General features: G+C 31.7%; 3 protein-coding genes across 3 annotated transcripts; all 3 read left to right on the plus strand.

The window, feature by feature from the left end:
* The first annotated feature begins 13,189 nt into the window (after positions 1-13,189).
* On the plus strand, positions 13,190-14,006 carry LOC125066929. Its single transcript, XM_047675258.1, has one exon. The coding sequence runs from the start codon at positions 13,194-13,196 to the stop codon at positions 13,788-13,790; it is 597 nt and encodes a 198-aa protein (XP_047531214.1). The 5' UTR covers positions 13,190-13,193; the 3' UTR covers positions 13,791-14,006.
* A 2,162-nt stretch (positions 14,007-16,168) lies between these two features.
* Positions 16,169-18,545, plus strand: LOC125067078. Its single transcript, XM_047675457.1, has 3 exons — positions 16,169-16,229; positions 17,432-17,687; positions 17,994-18,545. The coding sequence occupies exons 1-3, from the start codon at positions 16,169-16,171 to the stop codon at positions 18,520-18,522; spliced, it is 846 nt and encodes a 281-aa protein (XP_047531413.1). The 3' UTR covers positions 18,523-18,545.
* A 1,099-nt stretch (positions 18,546-19,644) lies between these two features.
* Positions 19,645-24,183, plus strand: LOC125066969. Its single transcript, XM_047675305.1, has 6 exons — positions 19,645-19,690; positions 19,864-20,083; positions 20,611-20,804; positions 22,824-23,027; positions 23,757-23,807; positions 24,061-24,183. Exons 1-5 carry the CDS (start codon positions 19,645-19,647, stop codon positions 23,798-23,800), a joined length of 708 nt encoding a protein of 235 aa, XP_047531261.1. The 3' UTR covers positions 23,801-23,807; positions 24,061-24,183.
* The last annotated feature ends 1,911 nt before the right edge of the window (positions 24,184-26,094 follow it).

Consider the following 26,094-nt stretch of genomic DNA (forward strand, 5'->3'; position numbering starts at 1 on the left):
GGCAGGGAAGCATCGACCGGTATATTTTGAGTTTTATTTTGATTTTCAATTAAATATAATAACAATTTTATAATTGATTGAAAACTTCAATTTTTTTTTTTGTTGTTTCGTTGTTTATAAGAACAAATATCCATATTAATTCCATATTAATCCAAATTATTTACATTTCCTAAATATTTAGGTGATATATAATCTCTAGATAGCGTTAATAAATCATCCTGTGTAATTGAGCCCTTTACAATGTTCTTGATATTAATAAACCTACTTTGTGATATCAATACTTTTTCAAAGTGTATTATCCAAACACCATCCTCATTAGCGTTCTCTTAAAGCGTTTATCCGATGTCGTTACCCTTAATATAATATGGATGCTGGCCCAGTAGCTAGAACGCGGGAATATTAATCGAAGATTGTGGGTTAAAACCGGTTAAGCTCCGCTGTGTATTTACACGCTTAATGTGTGTTTATAACGCATCTTGTGAAAGAGAAAATGCAAAAGTCGAATGAAATTTAGCGTGTGAATATCCATAAACCCTCAGCTCCTAACCTTCTTTTAAATAGGGCAGTCTCAAAGTCTTAAAGTCTTTGTCCAAAAGTCTGACATTAAATATTACTTTTGAGCAGAAATTAGCATTAACCGCGTCAAAAAATAACTAAAGAACAGGACTCAAATTATTTTTTTTGGTTGAATTTATTATTCTTAATCCAGCATAAAACTATTCCAATAGTCCCATGGATTGATTGAAAGTAGAATATCTGATCCGAGAACGGTTCCTAATAAAACAGACTTGTAAATATACGTACAATCAGTCAGTTTCAGTTAGGTGTTACTTAAGGTGCTTATTGATGAATCGGTGATATTACTAAGTAAAGTAATTATCTACATTATCAGTCTAAAGAGTTTTATCAAAAATACTCTCTTATCCTTATACCGTTATCACACTTCCTAAAATAAGTGTTTTTGTAATTAACATTCCTACGTACTAAGTAAGCATCAAAACAGTTAAAACCATTTTGAGAACGCTTCGTTTAAAGCTGATTTAAGCGCTTTAAAGCGGCTTATATCTAGTGAATCAATTGAAACGATATGTTTGTATTCATTTTAAATTCGGAACAGGTAAAATATTATCGTATCCGCAATATATTCGCAAATAAAAAAAGTGTCTACGAATTGAGGTATTAGATCGGTTTTTTATAAAATAATACAAAGTTATCACGCACCGTCAAATAGGAATATTATTAAATACCGACTGACAACTACGAAAACCGAAAAGGAATGCCTAGTATGATTGTATAAGTATTTTAACCAAAGGCCACTTGGCAAAGGTATCTAGTATTAAATCATCCAATCTAACATCTGTCGGTTTCGGTGGATTGATCAGATCAATTTACCCGAATATAGGTCCGAAATGGTTCCAACGTTAACCTGCGTTTGAGTTCCATTGAACAGTTTTGCATACTTTATGTGAAAAGTTGAATCACCAAACTGCTCTGTATGCAACATGGTCGAATTCGTGCGTTATATTCCGTTGGATTTTTTCCGGGATAAGGGTGAACAAGAAAAACTATATTCGGTGACTATAATGCGGGCAAATGTAATACTGTTCACGCATTCCAGAAATCGGGTGCAAATATATCATTACTCGGGAAAATATCTGATGATAAATTTATCCTCCTGTGTGATAGCTCTGTTGCAGGAGAAAAAATAAAATTATTTTGTCACATTTTTTTCAATTCACTCCTACAATGGAGCATGAAGTTATATTTACTAAAACCATACAAAATACGCTGAATATTTACCGCAAAAACATTTCTTTTTAAATTGAACCGGTAGTTCCTGGTTGGCATTAAAATCGACTCTTAGACCAACCCTACCAGCTGGAACTACAGAACTAATTTGCCATGTTTGAAATCAAGTAGGATATAAGACGCAACCAGATGTCATCCGTGAGGTGGGCTAAAATTACTTTCGACAAAAGAACAAGGGACGAAATCATTAACATCATAGTTTTCATGTGAGACCGAACGAAAGAACGAGGAGACGAGTAGATATAGCAGAATATGATGCCATCTGAGTGTCAGGCACTTAACAATAACGCTAAAAACAAATAAGGTGTATTACAAGAAGATCGTGGAACTGGAATATTGAAAGCTACATAATACTGTACATACATGGGGACTGCGCTCAATAGGGGCTCAAAGGCTCTTACAAAGTCACATACCTCCTTTTGTCACCTAACACAAGCCTGACACCACACTAGCCACAAGCTCAAAAACAAAGATACTAGCTGAAACCGAAAAGTTCTATGGCAATTTATACTCATCAAGAGTACCTCCACCTGATTCCCGAATGAGCACATGACCCACGATTCAGACTGACACGCCACTTTTCAGACGAGCTTCCAGACATTGCTTTCTTTCAGACGATTATCTTTGGACAACTTGGAAACAACATTCCAAGAACAAAGCTCCAGGAGATGACGGAATCACCTCAGAACTCCTTAAAGCGGGAGGAACACCAATTCTGAGAGAACTGGCAAACATTTTTAATTCCGTCCTTCACAGTGGTATTACAAAGAAGGCGAGGAGCAGAGTTATGATGGTGTTTGGTGATGGTTTTCAAGAATAATGAGAAAGATCTTCTAAAAAACTACCGCCCCTTTTAGTTGTTTTCAATGGTAATCACGAACCCGAAGTCACACACGTTTAGGCTAATAATACAGAAGACCGAGGAATATAGTCAGTCGTATACAAAAACTAAGCGTAGAGATGCTTAGCTTTTGTGGACTACGAAAAAGCCTTCGATGCCATCGAGTTTTACGATTTCATTGTCAGTATGTCCAGGCGTTTTTATACGAAGTAGCAACAATGACCATCCAAGTACAAGATCAGAGCACAAGACCAATTTAATATCATCGCCGGTTAAGAATGTAATCTCACCGAAATTCTTTACCAATTTTCATCGGAGGACGTCTTCAAGAAGCTCGATTGGAGTGGACGCGGCATTAATAAATGTAATTGGCCATCACTTTACTTAGCTGCCATCTGCTGACGATGACTACATCAAGAAGACTCTGCAGGATTTGGACGGTATTCTAAATAGCCTGAGCAATTCTTTAAGATAAAATTACATTCAACCAATATAAAAGACTCCGAGACCGCTGATCATAAACAACTCTCCACTCAAATTTGTGCAGGAATACATTTACCTAGGCCTTATTGTACAATTGGCCTGAATAACTTTGAGAAGGAGGCTCAAAGAAGAATAAGTTTGGACTGGGCGGCATTCTGCAAGTTACGTCACATTTTTTAATTGGCTACCCAAGACCAGGATAATTGGCGTTGTTTGGAGGCTTTCGTAAAGCAGAGGACGGTAAAAGGCTCAAAAGTTCCTAGGATTATCGCTGATTTAGAGTACAAACATATGTGCACTTTTATTTACAAATTGGAAAGACGGGCTAGAGCTTATGCGTTTTTCGGGAGACTGGTTACACTACCAACTTCTAAACTTTTCACTGTTACTAATAATTTATGGTCAGAAAAACACAATAACTTTTTATTGATTAAGCCCGGGGTTTTAATTCAAGACCTTAAATCTGAAGCATATGAGTTGGCCCTCTAACCATCGAGGCAGTCGCGCACTAAATACGTAGATAACGTCTACATGCTCTTAATAAACCCATTAATTTTTATTTGTAATTTAGGTCATAACTTTTACCTGTCCAATAAAAAAACTGAACAGCTAAAACCATACACTCAGAAAATGGCTGAAATAAATACATATAAACGGCACATGACTTAGTAAATAACGAAGTTTAATATATCCGAGAAGTCGTATTTAATATCAGAAGCCTCAAACACATGCGTAATATTGCGAGCATGGAAGATTTCGTACCAGGAAAAGTTATGGAAAAAGTAAATTAAATGTTCTGAATAGGATGCATATATTTTCGAGTTGAACATTAAATCATTAAAAAGAGCCGTTAAAGTCAACCACTAAATCACGTATCTTTTTTATAACTGCTGAAAGAAATAATATATAACACTAACTTTGACCCGCGGTTAACGTTACTCCGCCCCCGTGGAGTAGTTAACGCATTAGCATTTTTTAGATTCTGAAATGAACGAGTGCAAAAAACAGCCTTGAGCTTTTAACTGTATTCATTTCTGAGATGATAATATTGTTTTGTAATAGACAAATTATAGATTTATTAACGATCACTAAATTTAGGTTAATCGTAATCACTTTAATTTAGACTAATTAGTTAAAACGTTTTGTGCAAACGGAGAGTAATAATTGGGTAAAATCAAAACTGGCATTTATTATCGATTCCTTCGGATCGGTTCTTTGAATGTCAACTATTTTTGGCATCCGATATTTAGATTACTAAAACGCGTTCTAGATGATTTAATTTGGTCTAATATAAGATTAATTGTCAAAAACACATGAAAATGTGTATCGCAAAAACCAAAAGATCTTTTTATTTACAAGAATATTTTTTTTTATGAATTTCATAACCTCATTGGTTATGAAATAACAAAAAAAATATATACCTCAAAAAATGGAAGAGACTGAGTTTTGAGGGGAGCACTTGCCGTCATCTACCGCAATTTTAATCTGTTTATTTTAGAGTAAAGTCAGCATTTTTAATAAAATACTTAGTTAGATATTATATTACTAGACTTGAAAAAAAAGTCTCTTATAACCCAAACTAGACGAAATGGTTGAGTCAGTGTTGTTTTTCGTTTTTTACCGGTCTTGATTAATTCCTTTTACTTAGTAGCGATTATATTCTACTTCATTTTGTTAACGAATTTTAATATTTAATTACACAAAACCATAAATATATCTTTGGTTTAAGTTTTCAACTTAATGTTTGAAGTTTATAATTAACTATCAACAGGCCCCGGCTTCGCACGGCTGCGATTTATTAATAATATAAATCATATGCTATAAATATAGAACTCTGGAGTATTGCTTTCTACCAGTTTTTGATTTTGTATTGGGACGTAAGTTCTGTTCTTACCACCTAAATACAAACACAAATTTTATCTCTCTGTAATATTAGATATAAACTAATCACTATCAAAAATTTAATGAATAGTTTAAAAACATTATTCACAAGCAACTCAACTCGCATAAAATTAATAATTATTTTTACTATGTTTGTTAATGATAACATATAAACAGATGTGTATGACATATAAGTATAGTTCTCGAGTCAAGCGATTTTTCATAAACGTTATGCCGTCGATTAAAATATCCATAAAAGAGTAGGGTCTATATCCGTCCTAAGACCGAAACTAAAATAATTGTACTTCCATTCAAACACATTTGTGGTTATTGTGGTAACAATTAAAACTTTGTATTTTATAAGATTTTTTGATGAACAAAAATTCAGCTGAGTTTTTAAATAGCATCGTACAAACCTTTGAATAGTACTCGTATACAGCATATCTGTCGCCAGAAAATACAAATATTCTCTGCTACTACATTTCTGTGATCAACATATAAAATAATATACTACATCTACTTATAGTATATTATGCATAAACTATCGTTTATTTAAACTAATATTATAAATGCGAAACTAATTCTGTCTGTTGCTCTTTCACAGCCAAATCATTGAACCGAATTTGATATAATTTAGTGTGAAGCAAACTTAAATTCCAAGAAAGGACTTAGGCTAGTAATTGTGCGTGTGTTGGTCGTCAGGTACTATTTGTGCCTAAAACCGTCAGCCAACCGTTAAAACGTGAGCAAAGCCACGGGCGACAAATAGTCTTAGATAAAATGTTTTCAATTATAATTTGTATCATTTGTATTTTGATCTATCTACCTTGAAAATTCAAATGATTTTATATTATAAATTACAAAAATTTAATGTCTAATATTAAAATTTTACCTTTGTTGGTATTTATTTATTACCTACGATCAATCTTAATAAAAATGATATAAGCGACTACCACTGTTCCATTATAGTTTTGTAATATTTTAACACAAGTGATATTATTAACCTCAGTTTTAATTGAATTTCGAAGAGATATTGCTTTAATATCAGCTGCTGCTTCGAGTGTCGACTATTTCATACTGTTTATGAGGGTAGAACAAGTTTGGCTATAAAACCTTCTGAATTGTTCATTAAAACTGTGTGTAAACGTAAACTATGTTGTATATTGTTCTTATATTTCAGTTTAAGCGAGATGAACTAGTTTTATTTCTGTCATGAAACATTAGTTCTTATACATTATATAATAAACGACCTTCGTGATCGAGTAGTGTGTACACCGGTTTTCATGGGTAACACTCCGTGGTCCCAGTTTTCTATGTTGTCTTGGGTCTGGGTATTTGTGGTACCGTCGTTACTTCTGATTTTCCATCACACAAGTGCTTTAGCTACTTACATTGGGATCAGGGTAAATGTATGTGATGTTGTCCAATATTTATTTATTATTTATTATTCCCATTACCAATACCAATATAAAAATTTTAGATATTGCTACTACTTTTCGTTGTTAACAAATTTCGTGTACATATATAATTTATAGGTATCTTTAAGTGGGGATACTTTTATTTATTTATAAATATGGACATATGTAGATATATACACGATAATTGGACGATTTACACGTTCAATGCATATATTCAATTAAATCATTATTAAATATAAAGTTTATTAAGTAATGATGTGTAATTACCGGCAGTTGTATTATAAATTATTTGTTTAATTTATCGTTCGTAAATACATTAAATAACAATTATTGTATGTATAATACAATAATCGTTATGCATTATAAATTAGGGAATGTTTGTATGATAATTATTTTAATGTATAAAATACGTGTTCTCAAAACTATCCTGTATTTTATTTAGCGGACCAACTAAAAAAAAACTCCTGGAATAGATATATATATATATATATAACCACCTAAGTATATAAAATTATAATGCCCAAATGTGTGTGCACTCAGGTCAATACTCTATATCCTCACTTCTTCGTTCGCTGGGACTAGAATCGCACGCCGAGCCAAAGATTTTACGTGCTTTCAGAGACGTGGGAATGTACGAGTATAGCGGCCAACTTTCTAACCCGGGCTGCTAGCTATTACGAATATATTTAAAGTAAAAAAGTCTATTTTATTTTATTCCTGCAACCTGGAATCTGAGCTCCAAGTCGAAAGATCTGCAAACATACTATGGAAATAATTTCTAAATTAAAAGATCAGTCGATTTCATTAGCTAATTCTACAAGATAAAATAAAATTATATTCATGCCTGAAATGAACTTAAGTTATAAATTAACAAATACACCTATATGAATTATATATTTTTATTTATGAATGTTATTATAGAATCAGAAACCAAGGCATCATTTTAATTTATTAATATACTTCGTTCGTTTTTTTAATATAGTTTTTTAATGTCCTTCACAGTGTCCCACCACTGGGTTTCTTCTCTTTTAAGAAAAGATAACCTTCCTAGATTCTTTATAATACTTTCATTTGAGAATGAGCACAAGATGAATTATTACACAAATCATTGCTGTGGTGTTTGTCCGAATTTAAACCCGTAATCTTCGCTTTCTAACCACTGGGCTTTTCAAAATATGTTAATGAATTCAGTTATAATTTGGTTCAACAATTTTGCTAGGAACTTTATCAAAAATATATTGTCAACATTTTCGTGAATATCATGCATACAAACGTTTTCAAATCAAACACCATATAAAAACTAGTATAGATGCTTGGGTCGTTACCAACTTGTAGTTAGAGTTTGTTCATTCGATTAAGTCGAGTTATAAAATTTAAACCAACCAAAATGTATTTACGTGAGTCTCATCCTCCAATCGACTGGCTCAAATTAACTCTGCTACGATCAGTGAACCCAGTGAACCGTTTCTAAGGAAACTAATCGTTTTGAATACCTATATTTATTGTGAAACATTTTAATGTTTGAAGTTGCCCATACACAAAGGAAACTCCGTCAGTATTAAGAGCATTTTCCTTCTTCATTTTCAAAGTGCTGTAAACAAAAAAGTTTGTAAAACTTCATATAATGCTCACAAAAATTGTATTCACCTAAAGAACGAACTTAAAAATTATTTATATATAATAAAATTTGTCCCTAATTTAGTCTTTGTACCAAAGATTACGGATTAAAATCCAATGCCAGTGTAACAATTTTTCCTTCGCGTGTTAGATTTGTAAATGTGTCTCGTGCTCGGCAGCGAATGAAAATATGATGATGAAATATACATAAGTCACATGAAGTTTAGCCACATATGTATATTTGCTACCAACGTCCAAATAGTATGATGGAATCCAAACTTGCTTAATAATAGAATTCCTTTACCCAACCTGGTCGTAATAGTTCAATGACATACATTTCTAGACCCCTTATAATTCTGTGATACCCTCTTATTGCTTAAATAAATACTTATTCGTTAACAAATAACACTAAACTGCTAAAATATACACTAGCATAAAACTAATGAAAAATACAAATTAAGAAAATTTAAGTTTTCGACATAAAATTGGTTAAACTTTGTGATACTGTTTCGTTGGTTTTATCTATTGCTTGTTTGTTAAACTAAAGCGACCTTGCGACAATTACAATACAATAAACAGCACGTAATAACTTTTAATATATTTATATCGATAATTATATGATATTAGATATATATAGATAAGAATAACTTTTATTAAAATCAAAAAACATATTATTAAACATATAATAAAAAAACGACATTACAGAAGATGACAGATTTGTCAGCCAACTTAAATTTTATTACCAAAAGTTCTTATGAGAATAAGTCGTCATATGAAACATTTTGGACCATATGCATCCATACAAATACTATAATGAGAGGTCATTTTCGAACTCCTTTCAGTGTACGAAATCGTGTAATTTTACTCCATTTAAACGAATAAAAGAATAAAATAAAAATACAAAGAGAGGATTCGTATAATATATTTTATAAAACATTTAAAAAACCCGGAATTTCCGGCTAAAGGCTTTCTCATTAGTACAATGATTGCAAGGCGTAAAGGATAATTGCGTGCAAATGGGGTGTTTAAATAAAATCGGAGAACAATGGGGGCATTTGTTCGTAGAGGTTACTTGAACCGAAATCCGATGAAGGAAATAATTATCATAATTTAATTATTCTAGAGTAGTGCACTTGGTTAAGCACAGCTATATCATTAAGCGTAATCTCCTGTAACTTCAACCAAATTATCAGCTGGATACACATGATGTTAATAAATAAAAAATATCGAAGCAGGCTAATAACAGTAAGGATGCATATAAATAAGATTAACAAAGACATATTGCGATAAAGAATTTAAAAAAGGAGAGATGAGAAATACCAAAATTTCAATATATGTACCATTATCTTCAAAGTATACCGATTTTTATATTATCAACAATATACTTTGGCTTATGGTACCTGCTATGTAAAATATAAAAACTGTTTAAGTTTGGGGTATTTGGGGTAATTTGTTGATAAAAAAATATAACTATATTTTTACCTAAAAGAAGCCCACTTAATCACTCAATAATTTCAATTATTTTATAATTAGGTACAGTTTTTTAATTTTTTTTCCATTAACATTTATTGTGAACAATATAAGCAAGTAAACATATTTTTTTTTTATGGCATTGGTTGGCGGACGAGCATATGGGCCACCTGATGGTAAGTGGTCACCACAGCCCATAGACAAAGGCGCTGTAAGAAATATTAACCATTCCTTACATCACCTACGCGCCACCAACCTTGGGAGCTAAGATGTTATGTCCCTTGTGCCTGTGATTATACTGGCTCACTCACCCTTCTAACCGGAACACAACAATACAGTGTACTGTTATTTGGCGGTAGAATATCTGATGAGTGGGTGGTACCTACCCAGACGGGCTTGCGCAAAGCCCTACCACCAAGTATATGCGAAAAACAATTTTGAACTTGGCTTATATCAAAATCTTTCTTGATTACACAAAAAAGTATCAAATCTGTATAATATTTCTAAACAACAAAAACCTTTAATGCCATTTTAACAAAGCAACTAAGTATAAAAACTGGAAGAAAAATGTATAAAACAAAACAACAAAATGGGAGCGTTTCAAAGTAAAACTAAGTTGCTAACTTAATCTCCGTACACCGTTACAAAAGGTTATGCAGTTGTGTCGAGTTTGAAGCCTAGAACTTACCCCGGATATAAAATTAACTATCTACATTTCAATCATTATATCTTCATTCTTACACCATTTAAGTTTCACTGGATAAGTTGGAAGTAAATGGTAACTGAAACACTGTTTTGAAATAATATAAAAAGTTTATATACCAATATAAATAGATAAAAAAAGTAGTTACTATAGGTAACTGAAAAAGCGTAGTAGTTCAACGAACCCAGTTATAGCTTATCTATAATATTGTGACAACGTTCTTCAAAAATATTTGCATTCGATATCCTAATTATTGAGGATCACATCAGGCTCCAACGGAAACGTTAAACATGGGTGAAACCGTGCGGAGAAGCCAGTGCTTAATAAAAGTACCTAAATGAATAAATATTATTTAAATGAGCATAACAAAGCGTTGAGACAACCACTCTATGTACAAAGCAAGATTAATTCTAAGCATATGAACCCGCAAGAGACGGGTAATCTGAACAAGTATAATATTGTAAAAGTGCAGTGCTTATACCGTCGTAATAAAAATGTTGTTTATATATAATCCCAAGTTTTTTAAATATTTTTAGGCGTTTTTTTTTAATAAATTTATAAATTTTTAATATATATATTTTTAATTTCACACTTAATCCACTTCTAATAAGCGTATTAAAAACAAAACACATAGACAACTATTGGAACCTTTCAATGATTTCTAGAAAACCTTTGTTTGGGTAAATAAAACAAATCAAAGAAACCAAAAACCACAATATTTAATTATGTTTAAAAGTATACATTTATGTTACTACAGGTGGTTTTTAGTTAGTTCATCATTCAGAACCCCTTCATAAATAATATTATATTAAGTCATAATGTGAACGAACTAAAATATGTTTTTATAAAAGCTCAAGAGCATTCACTAGTTTTCCGAAAACGTACTTTTAACTAGTTCTATCGTTGCAGAATTTAATTACGAGGAAGAGACCTTTCTAAGCATTAGAACCTTCGCAATGTGAATGTCACAAATGTTCGTGATACGCTTTTATAATCTGCATTTACAATTATCCTGCACGAGTGAGGAAAATAAAATTAACATTTTATACATGTTCGCAACAAATGTTTTATAATATAATTAAAAAAGTCTGTTCGATTCGTAAAGTTAAAAAGTTTATATTTTTTAAATTAAATCCAAAAATATTTATATATCCAATATATGATCTGAAACGAAAGTACGTAATCAGAAATGACTGCTCTATAAATACAATATTCTTTCCAATATTTATTTTTCGAACTTACAATTAATATTCATTGAAATCACGGAACGTGATAAAGATTTATTAAAACCAACCTCGACTATCGCGAAAAACAACAAAGTTATTTATCATCTGTATTCTCGCAATTGCTTGCATGGACAGAGCCGTTTTCCCGCGTAATTAAATGTCAAGCAGCCATTTTGGGCGCGAAATAAACGTACGATCGAGCTCTGACCGGCGCGTGTTGCCGGCGTGCGTGAAATTTTTAACGAATGTCTGACAAATATGTTATGTATGCGTTTCACAGACTTCATTTTATTATACAAATGATGAATTTTTCCTCCAGTTAGAAATTTAATATTGTCATACTTTTATGACATTTTGTCTCTAGGCGCTTAAACTAACATTATTTTAGCAAATAGAAAAAAAGATTATGAATTAGATACTTTTTAAATTATTTTTTAATTGATAAATAGTATTTTGGGTGCAATATCAAATTATAAAACTTTTATAATTAATTTTAAAATTCAGGTAATTTAAATAATAATCAACACGCATTTCTTTTTTGATTACTGATTTTTAATATTAATATTTACATAATTCTAGTACAAACACTTTTCCGTTATTTCAAACGATATCATTAATTTTATTTTGTTTTAGAAAATGTAGCTCTAAATGCGTATGTTTATTTACCACGTATATAAATTGATTGCAGTTAGTATATTATTGATGTGTACATAGTTTTTTTCTTTTTCATGATATAATAATGCCTTCATCAATTATTTAATAAAGGTAACCGAAAAATTCATAAATGGAAAACTTAAATAACAAAACTGTGCGAGTGAAGCTGTATGCTAAACTTACAGATTTATAATATTTCAAAAATAATAATAAATCAAATAAATTGAACTAAAATTAGAATTCAGTAAGTACACAAATAACAACATATTCCTAATATTTAGGATTTAATCTTTGGTAGATCTATAGTAAACTTGTTCGATAAATTTACTTCATGGAGTAAAATAACTTAAAAAATAAATAAAACACGTAACCATATTAAATAGTCTATGTATGTCCATTAATTATGTCATTCTATCGGACAGATTTTATCAGAAAAAATATATTTTCATTATACAAGATAACATTATATTTTTTATAAAAAATAACCTTTATCACAATATGAAATCGTACGTTTATATTCATTGCTAAATTTAATAATTAATGAATATAATAATATCACATTTAATTATTCACGTGATAAATTGACCTCGTATTGTTTAAATTAAGAATCGAATGAATCATGCATATATCATACAATTTTTTAAATTAATTCTGTCAACACTGCAGTGGTTATCAGCAATCATAACAGTTACCGTTTGCTCAAACCATGACCCATTAGAACCGCAATAATATTACAAAGACCTAATTAGCAACGTCGAAAGAAAGCGATTTCTCCACGAGTCATGAATATTAAAATGCCTCGTTGGGCATTTTCGTAAGTTCGTCACCAGAACCGTTGAGAATCGCGTCACGTACGCGCAATGAACAATGACAGGTTCACCTAATCGGGGGCCATTACACAACTGATCATCCTCGCTTAGGGGGCCAATGTCGTTATCCACTCGGACAGAATATCGATGATGGAGGAGACTATGACACATCCGGACAAGACGGAAATTTGATAGAAAAATCACTCACTTCGAGATAAGTATAAAAGTGGTAGCAATTTAGGACATAGCATCATTCGCTTACAAGCATCCAAAGCAACAACAATGAAGACCATCGTTTGTGTTGTTCTCTTGGCAGCTGCAGTTATGGCTGAACCGCCTCAGTATAGGCAGGCAAGATTCAGGTCACAAAAACAAGAAGCAGAAGCTCAAGGATTTGGAACAGGAGCAGCACCTTACCCAGTAGCGGGCTACAGACCAACAAAGGAATTTAACCTGCCATCTCGCCAGGAATTTTCCCCACCAGCAACTACTTACGGAATTCCTGCTGACAGTTACGGTGCTCCATTCAACACATATCTGACCCCACAAACTGAGTATGGAGTACCGCAAGAGGAAAGCGAGAAGGACCCAAAAGACGATGAAATAGAAAATGTTGAGGACACAAAAAATGAAGAACAAAAAGAGAATCTTGAAGAGGAGCCTAAGAAAGATGCTGAGGTAGTAAGTGCTCAAGGAGCTTACTATGTCCTCCTGCCCGGATCGCAGCTCCAAAGAGTACAATTCCAAACTGAAAATGATGTTCGTAATATGGCGTACACTGCTCGACTACAGTACAGAAATGAAGATCGCGCTCCAATTTTCGTTTATACTGCAGTACCCCAATATCAATCAGCGGCCTACGTTCAACTGTTTAAATAAGAGTGTAGTTAAAATTTTACAAATGAATGCTATTCAATTAAAAATATTTAACATTTTTTTTAAAATTAAATCACTACGTTGTATAAAATATGTATGATGAAACAGTTATAAGTTGTTTTAAAGGTTATCATTTATTTAAATTGTAAAGTATCTTAAGATATTTTTTGAATAGCATTGATTTTTTTATTTATTTTATGAAAATTCGAACTCGAAATGACAATAAAAATAAGTTGTACTATAACATTTTTCTTCATTTTTAAATAATAATCTTATAGTAGTTTAGCAATATACTTATTTATTAAAGTATATTTTAAAAGGCCCAGTGGTTAGAACGCGTGCAATTTAAACAATGATTTCGGGTTCAAACCCAGACAGGCACCACTGAATTTTCATGTGCTTAATTTGTGTTTATAATTCATCTCGTGCTCGGCGGTGAAGAAAAACATCGTGAGGAAACCTGCATGTGTCTAATATCAAAGAAATTCTGCCAAATGTGTATTCCGCCAACCCGCATTGGAGCAGCGTGGTGGAATATTCTCCAAACCTTCTCCTCAAAGGGAGAGGAGGCCTTTAGCTCAGCAGTAGGAAAATTTACAGTTATGCTAAAAAAAAAATTGCTAATTTGCTGCTAATGCTAAAAAAAAATCCTAAATCCTAAAATACTTTAAAAGCTAGATTAGATGAGGTCAACAACGTAATATTTTTTTCTTAAGTATTTGCATAACAATTAGGCTGTAGACTCGGTGATTTTAAATAGTTTTTTTTCTTTGTCACGTACATGTATTACGTGTTCAGAGTAAATGACCGTTTTTGTTTTATTCTCGCGAATGTTCTAAAGTATACCTATTCATTATGAATTCATGAAAGACGACATCCTAATAATAATAATTTTATTAGGTATATTGAAATGAAGTCTATATTTGCTGAATTAATGAATCTTAATTTAAACGTTAGTAAATGTTTTAAAATATTTTACCATTAGGTTTGATTTTTAATTCGCAACAGTGAATTAAAATATTGTTGCATTTTGCGTTTACTGTACTTGCATGTTCGTACCAACACGCAACTATGCTTCTGAGACAATTTTAATAACTGAGGCATACTAACAGCCATAATGTCATAATTCAAAAAAAGAATTCCGATGATCGCTGCCATATTGAAATATTTACGATGAGTCATCATTTTATATTGTACTTATAAGTGAACCATGCCTATAGGTTATTAAATTTTTAACATCTAATTTCACTTAATTCCGCATTGGCGCAGTCATTAAAAAAACAATAAATATTTTCTAAAGCGATCGTAAACGCGCTTAGGACTACGTCTAGGGGAAAAGCAAAGTTTAGTTTAATTAAGTCTCCTTAATCTTATTGAGCTGTAAACTCTTTGATAGTGCACTAAACTTCCTTCTTGATTTAAATAAGGGTTTGAAATTCCCAACTATGGTAAAAACTTTAATGAATATGTTAACAGCTAGTGTAGTTACAAGCAATGTACACCGTAATTCATTGTTTGCAGTGGATTGGCGAAGTAAAATGTTTCCTATCAGAAATAAAATTATTCAAATTAATAACAAAATTACCCTCTTAATTATACAGAATTTACCGCAATCAGCTACAACCCAAAATATATAACAAACTACGTATATAAAATGTTTCGACTACTGAATCAAAGAAGTTCATTGTTTATATATACAGGTTGCCCCAGAAATCAACGTCAAGCCGGCAATGGGCGATAGGCCAAAGACCTGTATATAAACCAATAGACACAGAAAATATTGATAGCGTGATACGGGCTTGCCATACATAAAATTCCATCAAGTAAACATTGTAAAGAATATAATAATAAACTTTCCATAATATTTATTGTATACTCAAGTGACATATATTTTTTTTACCATTCAAGAGGAAAAAGCCTCGGTTATATGCCAGAATTGTATATACATGTATATAATTTTGTTGGATTGTTATGAGCCTTGATACAATAATAAGTTATTATATACCTATGTTGTTATTTTTCGAGGTATGATAACAGTATGTATGAACATATTATATACAACTAATTCACTGAGCACACGTACTCTATGGATACACAAAAGTGATCACTGCATTATATGTCAAGGTCAGTCACATATACTGCATTTATTACCTTTAACATCTTATTTGTGTTGTGTTCAGGACAAACGATATAACTAATTTGTAATTAATCATCTTACCTTGTCTAAGCGTGAGTAAAATCGATTACCAATTCGAAAAAAAAAAAAATCGAGAAGAAATACCAGTGTTACGGTAGCATTCAAAACATAGTAAGTAAAAAAAAAAAACATTCAGTTTGACATATTCTTGACATAAAATGATAAACAATTATTTCATAGTAAAATGCAAAACCTAATTGATAACGATGAAGATATTAATAGCAATGAGCGAAAATTCGAAAGAGGTAAAGTGCTTCGACATAGCTTTATACCGCGTGTGAGGGTGTGCCTTTTGCCGAGAGATAAAATAATTTGTGCCTGGATAGTAAATTGGGTTATTACGCAATGTGAGTGATGCATTACGTAATCATTTCTGTTATTATTTTTCTATTTATAGATAGATATGATAGCTATAAGCAGTAATTTCATTACCAAACAAAGATGTCCTGCTGAATCGAATCAAATTAAAACCTATTTTATTTAAGTAGACTCATACAATTACTTTCGAATTGGCATTTTACATTATTCATTTAAATATTAAATCTAAACTAAGTACTAACTCTTTTATCAATTAAATTATATAGGTATAAAAATAATTCTATGTAATTAATTTTTTATATCTCGCATGACCGAAAACTAACTAAACGCTTTTTATTACTGTACATATTTATAATATTGACTTTAGATTTGACTAACAATATGATTAAGCTCATGTTTTTATTAAATTTAAATAAATCTTCTGAATTTTGTCTATTCGTGTTTAAACCTATACGGGAAGAAACAAAGAAACGGACTCTCAAGCTTTTGATACTTATACGGTGTGTGTAAATACAATTAATACGTAAAATTACAGCAGAAAGGCACTTCTAGTTGAAATAAAAATCCTTACTATAAATAATATAAAATAAAATTAATAAACTAGGGCAAAGAAAATATGTGCCAAGTGAAAGATTGAGTTAGACTCTGAAACTGATCCGCATTGCAGCGCTTGAATAGGGGTTGAAAATATCCGTTTCAGGACTTTAATAAACTTTGTTTTCAAAAGACTACTGTTAAGAAACTTATGTTGAACTCGGTTCTTGTAAATCTTCTATTTTGTGCAGTGGCACATTTACAGCGCTGCCTATAGGCTGAAATAAGTGGTCTGTACAATAGTTCTTACGAAACTAATAGCACAATATAATAAAATACAAATATTTAACGCACAAAAACAACAAAAATGATTTAACAAAATTTGCGACACACAAAAAAATCACTCTTCAAAAATTCTCCTCTTCTGTCTGGGTGGGCCACTAGACAACCATAATAATATCCACATATAATTTATAGCAACTAAATCCATGTTAAGCAGCCGTCATTTTTTCCTATTTTTTAAACATGTGGTTTCTGAGAAAAGACGAAAACTGACTATAAAGACTTCAATTTATCAAGATACATTTTTTTCTAGGTGTCTTAGTGTTTGCTGGAGCAGTTACGATAGATTTCTGCGTGTGGTCTCCAGAACATTCGACATACGACTTCGACAAGCTAGCTAGAATAATGTATCTTTACGATCCTCTTGCCTGTGGTTACAATCTTCGAGCTTCGAGATCTATATGGAATCTACAATTTAGTAATAATACTCTTGGACTGAACATACTGCCTATTGAATGGATGCCGGCAGTTGTGACTGTATCTACTAAATTATCTGCAAAAACTAGAAAGTATAGTATCTTAACATTCGTTTACTTTTATGATCGAATTTATTTGATAGTAAATTGGATTAATGTAATTTACATTAAGTAAGCTATGTTAGCCCTGTGAATCAGGTACATATATTTTGCGATCTCAGGCGAAACGGCACGAAAAGAAATTCAGGACAAGTCAGTAGGTCTAGGAAAGACCAACAGCAAGATATTCACTATCTTTTAGAAATATATTGTGTATGTTTAAGAGGGTTTTACTTAACAGAGAAATATTTAAGTGCAATATGTTTTCTGTTAACTAACATTTATTTACCATTGTTACAGATACGTTAAGCTAAGCGTCATCGTGCATGTATTTTGGCTGTTAGTAGCAATTGCCTTGAGAATATTTAGATCAACAACCAAATTAAATTTCCTCAAAATACTTCTGGGCTCTATGTTCTATATGAGTGTATTTGTAATAGTTTTTGATTTGTCAATGGCAATCGTTTACATTGCACATATTCAACAAAGCCTGACCAAAGGAATGATACTTAGATATAGCGGTTGGAGTGTGGACATGAAGATTAAACATTACGACGATTTCGGCGGCTGGCTTCCAATCATCGCTTGTACATGTTGGTTAAGAGGAGGTTTTGGTCTCGCTCTCAATATTTATTGCTGCAGAATTTTACATTTAATAAGACGTCGAATAAAGAAAAGTGAAGTAAGAACTAGATTGATATTGCACGAAAATTTTCCGATTCCAGAACCAAAATATGAGGAACCGCTTGATAATAAAGTACTTTATTATAGAACGGGAGAATTTAAGCCTCAGCCCAAGCAAATCTATAAATCTATATTCTTTTTTTAAAAACTTATTAAGCGCCAATTTTTGTATTTATTAATGGAAGAGATATATAACTTTATTTTAATTATGGTTTAAGAATAAATTGTTTTGCTTTCAGCTTTAATTATTTGTGTTATTCCTGTATCTATTAGGCAAACGCTCCACCATTGCACAGTTACAGATGTTTAAACAATAACAACAACAAATTCTGAAATCTTTAACAATATTTAAAACATAGTTTCTATGTTGTCTTGGGTCTGGGTGTTTGTGGTACCGTCGTTTCTTCTGATTTTCCATAACACAAGTGCTTTAGCTACTTACATTGGGATCAGAGTAATGTATGTGATGTTGTCCAATATTCATTTATTTATTCATTTATTTATTTAAAACATAATATTGTCACTTTAAATCGAAAAGAAACGCTGACTACTTCAAGTCAATCAGATAAATAGTACTAGCATAATACAAACAATAAAACAAAACTGCGCTTTCTAATTTGATTATAATATAGACACAAAACTCAACTAATACGTTTTCGTCATAGTCGTAATGCAATGATTCATAAAAATATTTCAACTCCTTAATAAAACCTGTCGTGAAAGCAAATGGCGTACAATTAATCAGAGGTGTTACAAACGGTAATGCGAAAGGAAAAAAACTCCTTAAAGAAATTCAATTTGAAGGATTCATCACATTTTTCATTATCACGTCGAGGAAACACTTATTAACATTCTACTACGTAATCTAAATTTAGAGCGGAGGCATTGACCGTGATTAGGAGTTCCATCTCCAATTGAAACAGCAGGAATTGAGAGCCCAAAATGTTAACTCTTTATCTAATAGCGCAGGCATTTACACACATTACCCAACAATAAAATAGAGTTAATTTATATATTATGTAATTTATTATAAAAGTTTTAAAGTACTTTTTAAATTCGGACGGTGTACAAGATCCACCTGTTACCTAAACAGTATACAACTATGCACAACTACTCCTAAACAAAGCTCGGATGGTTTCCAAGTTATGACCAATGCGGCGAACTCCAGATAGATGGCATCCCTAACCACGACCAACTAGAATAAGATCTCAAATGACAAACTAATTTCAAACGTTCTATTAGAAATAAACTTTCTAACCCAATAGTGATGGGTGCACTTCAAATCTGGAGTATTCTAGTTATACTATATCAAAGTAAGTGAATCGTAATTAATTATTTGGTTTACATATAAAATCATATGAACTTGATAATTAGTTTGTAAAATTTAAAATCTTTTAATTAATTATCACGCTTCTCTTACTATATTAGCATTCGACGTTTGAGGTTAAAAAAATCGAAACCACTGATCGTTTTAATTTTTTTCCAGCAATAATATCTGTCCTAATCAGCTGGTGGACTCTCGACTGTAGCTTTACGCCTGATAGCTCAGAACTTCATGAGGTCACATTAATGAAACTTCTCTATCTATATGACCCGGAGGCTTGCGGCAGGATATACTTTTACAACATATCAATCAGCCACGACTATGAATTCTATTCGACTGTCATTTGGCCAATTAAAAACGAAGTCGCTTCCAGTTTTAGAAGGTATATCATACGTTATATATTTAGATAATTCGATTAATATTACTAGCAGGTAGGAGACGTGTATAAACACTCAAAATATTGTGCATATAAATCCAGGCCCCTTCTATTTGAACTTCGTCAGAAAAGTATTCGTCATATACATGTAATTTTTATCTTTACTGTAATAGCATAGTGAGGTAAGCTTCAAAACTTATTCCTTAAAAAAAGACCACTAGCTTGATTTTGACAGGCTGTTAATACACCAAAACAACAAAGAGCTAAGAGATGATGAAGGAATTAAGGCCAGAAATACAAACATTCTAATTACGGAGATTTTTTTTAAACTTTTAAGTACCATTATTCTTTAGTAATAAACCATTTAGAACAATGGTAAAAGTAACACAAAAGCATTGAGCTAGATAGTTTAATTACGGGCTATAATTTCAAGACGGACAATTCATAGCCCAGCAATAAATCTCATTAAACATTGTGCTCATCATACTTCACCTTTTAAAGGTGGAATGAATTTAATTAAAATTATCCAACAGGAAAATTCGTTTATGGCTCAGCATTCACGTGGTCTGGTTGCTTCTGGGTATTGTCAACGTGACCCACGGTCAAAGATCCTGTGGCTTCTACGCTGTGTTACTACCATTCACACTGACGGGCGTCACTTCTCTTGTGGTCGACTTAATATTCATGAGTATTTTCTTAAGCGACATCGAAGTAACTAGAACTGAAAGTAAATTTAAACTTACATCTTGTATGATAATATACATATGAGAATAATTTGTTTAAATAATATTTACTGCTTAAAACGTAAAGCGGACTAATAGTGTTTATTATTAGAAAAAAAAATATGATACACCACGAGTGGAAAAGAGTAGCTACTGCGTTAATTGTCGGTTGTTCTCGGTAGAATCTATTTTCGGCGTCGATGGTAATTTTATATTTAATAATTTTATTATAATTGTTGTTATCTTATATAGATCAAACGTTTCATATTATCAGCCTTTTGCATCATTATACATCTTAAATATGATATAAGATGCCACGTGAATCAATGTTCTAAGGTGTAGGAAAACTATTAGGAAATATTTTAATAAATAAATTGAATCTCATTTTAATTTAGTAATCTTACATTGACAACTTGCCACAAACAGATCAGTTTAACTGTCACTGTAAGCCTTATAGTCACCTAAATCCATGAAATTTCCTACAATTATAAGAATAGATTAAGCAAATATTTGACGTTTTCCAAAACGTTACCTCAGTCTGTATATTTCTCATCTAATTCAAACAGCGCTCTCACTGTATTTTAGCTTGAGTACATTTACAAAGTTAATCGAACGACGTCACCGTGACTATTGCCAATTTTGACTGTGTAATACTTCAGATCGGTTAGCTCTTAATAGAAGACTCGATAGTTAAATGGATCTAGTGCCTTCAGGGCTTTGATAATGGACCGTCGGTGTCTAAACTTGTAGGTTGTTATCGGATATCGCTCTAGGAAGCCTGTGGTCAACTTTGCTCTATTAACTAAGCCTAGGCGAGAATCCGATGAACGAAAATTTATCATATGAATTTTGAATAAGGGATATATTTTACATAATATCATTGTATTTTATAATCTCAATCTGAACCAAAGATCATGGTTTAAAACCTTGGAAAGCACTAATGAGTTTTCAAGTGCCTAATTAATGTTAATAAATTGTTTAGTGGCGTAGGAAAACATCTTGAGGAAACTGAATGTTACTTGTAAGAGCCGACACTGGCGCGACGTAACTTCAAAACCTTCAAACCTTCTTAACCTGCAAGCTTCTTCTGTAGTTTGCCCAATAATATTTTGGGTATGTGTCTTGTATGTTATTCTATAGAAGTTGATAAAAAAAATACGTTTTTTATTTTCATGATATAATATGATAATAAAAGGTCGAGCCTTTCGAGTTGAGCGGAAGGGAATTAAATTGAGATCTCCCAATCATGAGCGAAAATAAAATTGATCAATCTTTAATTATTCCCTGATTTTTAATAATTTGGTAGTTTATTCTTTTTATATATGTATAATAAATAACAGGCGAGCAAATGGTATACATCTGATAGTAAATAGTAAACGCTAGATAGAAATCTGCTACATGTGTATCCGTAACTAATTGGAGTTGCAACGTTAAATAAGCTCCAAATATTCTCCTCAAAAAACCTCTAAGACTTGTTCCTACTACACTTTAAAATAACCAAAATCGGATATCCAGTACATAATTAGCAAATTATTTTAAAATTCAAGTATTTCCTCATGGATATAATATTGAAATTCTTGAGTGTTATATTTATCAATGAACAATAACATCCTAGGGAAATACTTTCAAATGCAATCAATATTTATAGACATCGTTAAACTAGCTACGAGTACACTTTCAGGTTCTGAGGTTCCGGGTTTAAATCCTGGGTTCTTCTTTTTATAAGGTAGTTGACAATATTGCAATAATACAGCCCCCAAAAAAAACACTAATAAATCTTCAGTGCATTATTATAAGTATATATTTTTTTATCTCTATCATCATCCTCCTGCCCTTATCCCAATTTTACTTGGAGTCGGCGCAACATATCTTCTTCTTCCATACTTCTCTGTCGGACGTCATCTCACAAGTAACATTCTTTCTAACCATATCGTCCCTCACACAATCCATCCATCGTTTCTTTGTAATAATAATCTTTTTACCTCTATGTCGCCATATTTTCTAATAATCTGTAAATTACTCAGTTGCAATACTCCAGTACATTTCTGAGCCTGGAAGCTTTTACTGGATCAACAAACCGTTTCCCTGGAACTATGCTTTGGGAAGAGATGAAGACACGTCTTGGATCTCTCTTCTGTTCGCATACATCAGTTGCAGAGGAATCGTTCAGTGGTTCATTAATTTCTGGCTTGTGAAGGATAACTATACTGCTGGTATCGCCGCTTACCGTAAGTCTTAAAAATCCTTTTTTATTTAAAATAATACAAATACTGTGAACAAACTACCCAATATAATTTAGTACATACTACTCAGAAAATACACACGTTAATATTCAATAATAAGAACCTTGTCGTTATTAAAAATAAAAATATGCTTTAGTCAGGTAGACTTTTACAAGCACTTTTGCAACGACAAAAAGTATTATTATGAAAGTGACAGTAATACGATGGATTTTACAAATATAAAATTATCAAGGTACTCGTAAATGAGCCAAGTAATCATAATCCGTCATATCCACCTGTAGATATTATTCTCATAAGACCTACAACATGGGATCAAAGTGTTCCTTTTACCATCAACAATAGCTCACTCACCTTTCCTTTGTCCAGTTCAAAGACGAGACATTAATTGTGTTTTTTTTTTAAATTTAATCCACAAATGTACATTACATACACCTAATATGATAAAATATAATTTTCTTTTTATAAAAAAATCCATAATTACAAATAGAAGACAAAAGTCAAATCAAATATAAAATCTTTATTCAATATACTTGCTCATTTATTGTCAAAAATCTACTTCGGAAAGAAACACTTCAGACATAAAATGAACCGGCGAAAGTAACTCAGAGAGGATTTCTTTTTCTTTTAAGAGTTGTTGTTTAAAAATGTATTTATATTTATTTGTATTTGAGACGTCCTGGCTACAACAATACATTCAGTTCTTTAATATTTCAGATCGTATCCAAAAAGAAAAATCAAGCGCAATGACAAAAGTTTAAAGGATAGGTAATATACAGTATTTTTATACTTTATATATTATATATTACCATATATTATTTAAATATTATTTTAAACTGAAAAAAAAATGACAGTGTGGGCCACGTCTTCCAAGAAGACGACAAGCTCGAAGTCCAGCGAAGATCTGCTGATGTTTAGTAAAAATATAAAATAACGCCACAATTTATAAAAATTAAATGAAAAAAAGGCACGGGCAACTGTGAGCCCGTGGATGTTGTATATTAAATAAAAAAAAGCAAAGGTTTTGCTGATGAATACAATTTGCACTAATAGAAGAAAACTCAGGACGCGTGTATACTTATAATCTAAATTAAAAGACACTAAGTTATATAAGAATATTATATACTACAACCACCTAAACGACCTGCTTTCTCTGGTATAAGCTTTATGTATATTTGTTTAATATTTTTTCAGATAGGCATTACAGGAAAACACACATCTTCTTGTTAATTCGTATAGGAATATTACGTTTATATTTTACTTGAATCAAATGAAAATAAATGGTTAATACCGTTCAATTGTTTATCAGTTCATTTTTCCTGTCCTGCGCAATACTTTAATTAATATGCAGACAAGATAATTACCGTGCAGGCGTCAGGCGTTACGAGCAATATGGAAGAAGTAGGTTTTTCATATGAAAAATAAAATTCGATCTTTTTGATTTCAGTCTAAATATTTATTAAAAAACTGTTCGATTACGGATATTAGAAAAGTCTAAAGGCATAATTAAGAATCTATCATTAGCTTGATACTTAAAGAACTACAAAAATCGATAAATAAAAAAGATATTCAAATACCGAAATGATTTCGATAGCACATTGTATAAACCATCAAAGAGCCACCCACTCGCTCGTATATCTTTTTGAAATTTCATCCGAAACAGTAACGGTTCTCTAATCCGGGTTTTAATCGCGAATTCTCCATTGTTGCCTAACATTGAAAAAACAATCATAAATCTCCGGCGCTGAAATAGTAAAAAGCTGAAACATAAAAAATATCCTGAAATCCTATCAATACGAATATATTTGTATAAATCAAATTTATGGACAAAAAAATTGCTTCTTTCAAAAAAATTATTAGCACAGTACGAGCCAGTAGTTAAATAAAACTAACCATTTTATATACTTGAATATAATTCTACCCGTGCGAGGTAAAGCTAATATAGCTTTACTACTCGCTTGTATAACAATTTCCTTGATCGATCAAAGTATTGTAAACAGCGCTCACAATCAATGACAGCAATTAAAATCGAAAATGTTACAATATACGAGCGTTATATACTCTGAAATTAAATTACCTCGTAGCGTATGTACTGTGAGCATAATGAGAATTTTTAATTTTATGCGCTGTGAAACGGTCGGTAATTATACTTTTATATGCTCCGTGCGAGTATCGATTATATGATGAATAAATTTGCTGTTTAGCTACTTATCGACGTTTCGCTTCATAATTATGAAGGGCAAAAAATCCCAAGTCGCCCAGTAATTAAAACACGTGAATCTCAACTAAAAATTCAAAAAAAATATGTTTTTCTATTGAATTTTAAATTAATTTAAAAAGAATGAAAAATCAATATTTTCTCAAAATAAAAATAAGACAAGCATTCTTATTTCATGCTAGAAAAGATTTGATTTCAAGTTGCTGCAGTGCGGTGAAGAATAAAATATTTGGCAATATGCCTGCCTGATGATGAGGACACCCTAAACTAAACTAATGTCTAAACTAATGTCTAAAAATCTATGTAAACTTATCAATACAAATATACATGGGAGTGGAAACTTGTGCAATCCTAATGTTGTCTTAGATTTTCGCGATTATTACACATTGAAATAAAACTAGTTTTTAACGGATTTAATCGCGTATATTAATTATTTTAACATCCCGACGTTTCGAGCACTTTGCAGTGTTCGTGGTCACGGGCAGACTAAGGTGACATTTGTCTGTTTGAATTAAAAAGAAATATTATTTACAACTACCGCCAACGATTTCTTAATTGGTATCTTGAATAGCGTTCCGGTTGCACGCAGAAGGCACTAACTGTATCTTTAGGTCTTGCAGTCTGTTGGATTTGGGATTTTAAATTTTTAATAAGTGGATCCCAAGTGTTAGAAAGTCTCCAACCATCTTCTCTATTGAAGTTCGGATGTTTTTGAATTTCAATAGCCTCGCGTATCATTCTAGGAATGAATCTGTGTTCTCTAGCGAGGATCTGTGGTTTATCAAATCGAATAAAATGGTTAGGTTTATCCAGAGCATGTTCACAGACTGCAGACTT

This window comes from Vanessa atalanta, chromosome 10 (assembly GCF_905147765.1).
Source record: "Vanessa atalanta chromosome 10, ilVanAtal1.2, whole genome shotgun sequence".
Taxonomy (NCBI): Eukaryota; Metazoa; Arthropoda; class Insecta; order Lepidoptera; family Nymphalidae; genus Vanessa; species Vanessa atalanta.

What these genes read in the sequence shown, in the direction of transcription:
- LOC125066969 (XM_047675305.1), top strand. Translation starts at nt 19,645, where the DNA reads ATGGGTGCACTTCAAATCTGGAGTATTCTAGTTATACTATATCAAA. An exon ending in TCTAGTTATACTATATCAAA is followed by an intron (nt 19,691 to 19,863) that starts GTAAGTGAATCG and finishes ATTTTTTTCCAG; the next exon opens with CAATAATATCTGTCCTAATC. An exon ending in GTCGCTTCCAGTTTTAGAAG is followed by an intron (nt 20,084 to 20,610) that starts GTATATCATACG and finishes ATTATCCAACAG; the next exon opens with GAAAATTCGTTTATGGCTCA.
- LOC125066929 (XM_047675258.1), top strand. Translation starts at nt 13,194, where the DNA reads ATGAAGACCATCGTTTGTGTTGTTCTCTTGGCAGCTGCAGTTATGGCT.
- LOC125067078 (XM_047675457.1), top strand. Translation starts at nt 16,169, where the DNA reads ATGCAAAACCTAATTGATAACGATGAAGATATTAATAGCAATGAGCGA. An exon ending in TGAGCGAAAATTCGAAAGAG is followed by an intron (nt 16,230 to 17,431) that starts GTAAAGTGCTTC and finishes ATTTTTTTCTAG; the next exon opens with GTGTCTTAGTGTTTGCTGGA. An exon ending in TTATCTGCAAAAACTAGAAA is followed by an intron (nt 17,688 to 17,993) that starts GTATAGTATCTT and finishes CCATTGTTACAG; the next exon opens with ATACGTTAAGCTAAGCGTCA.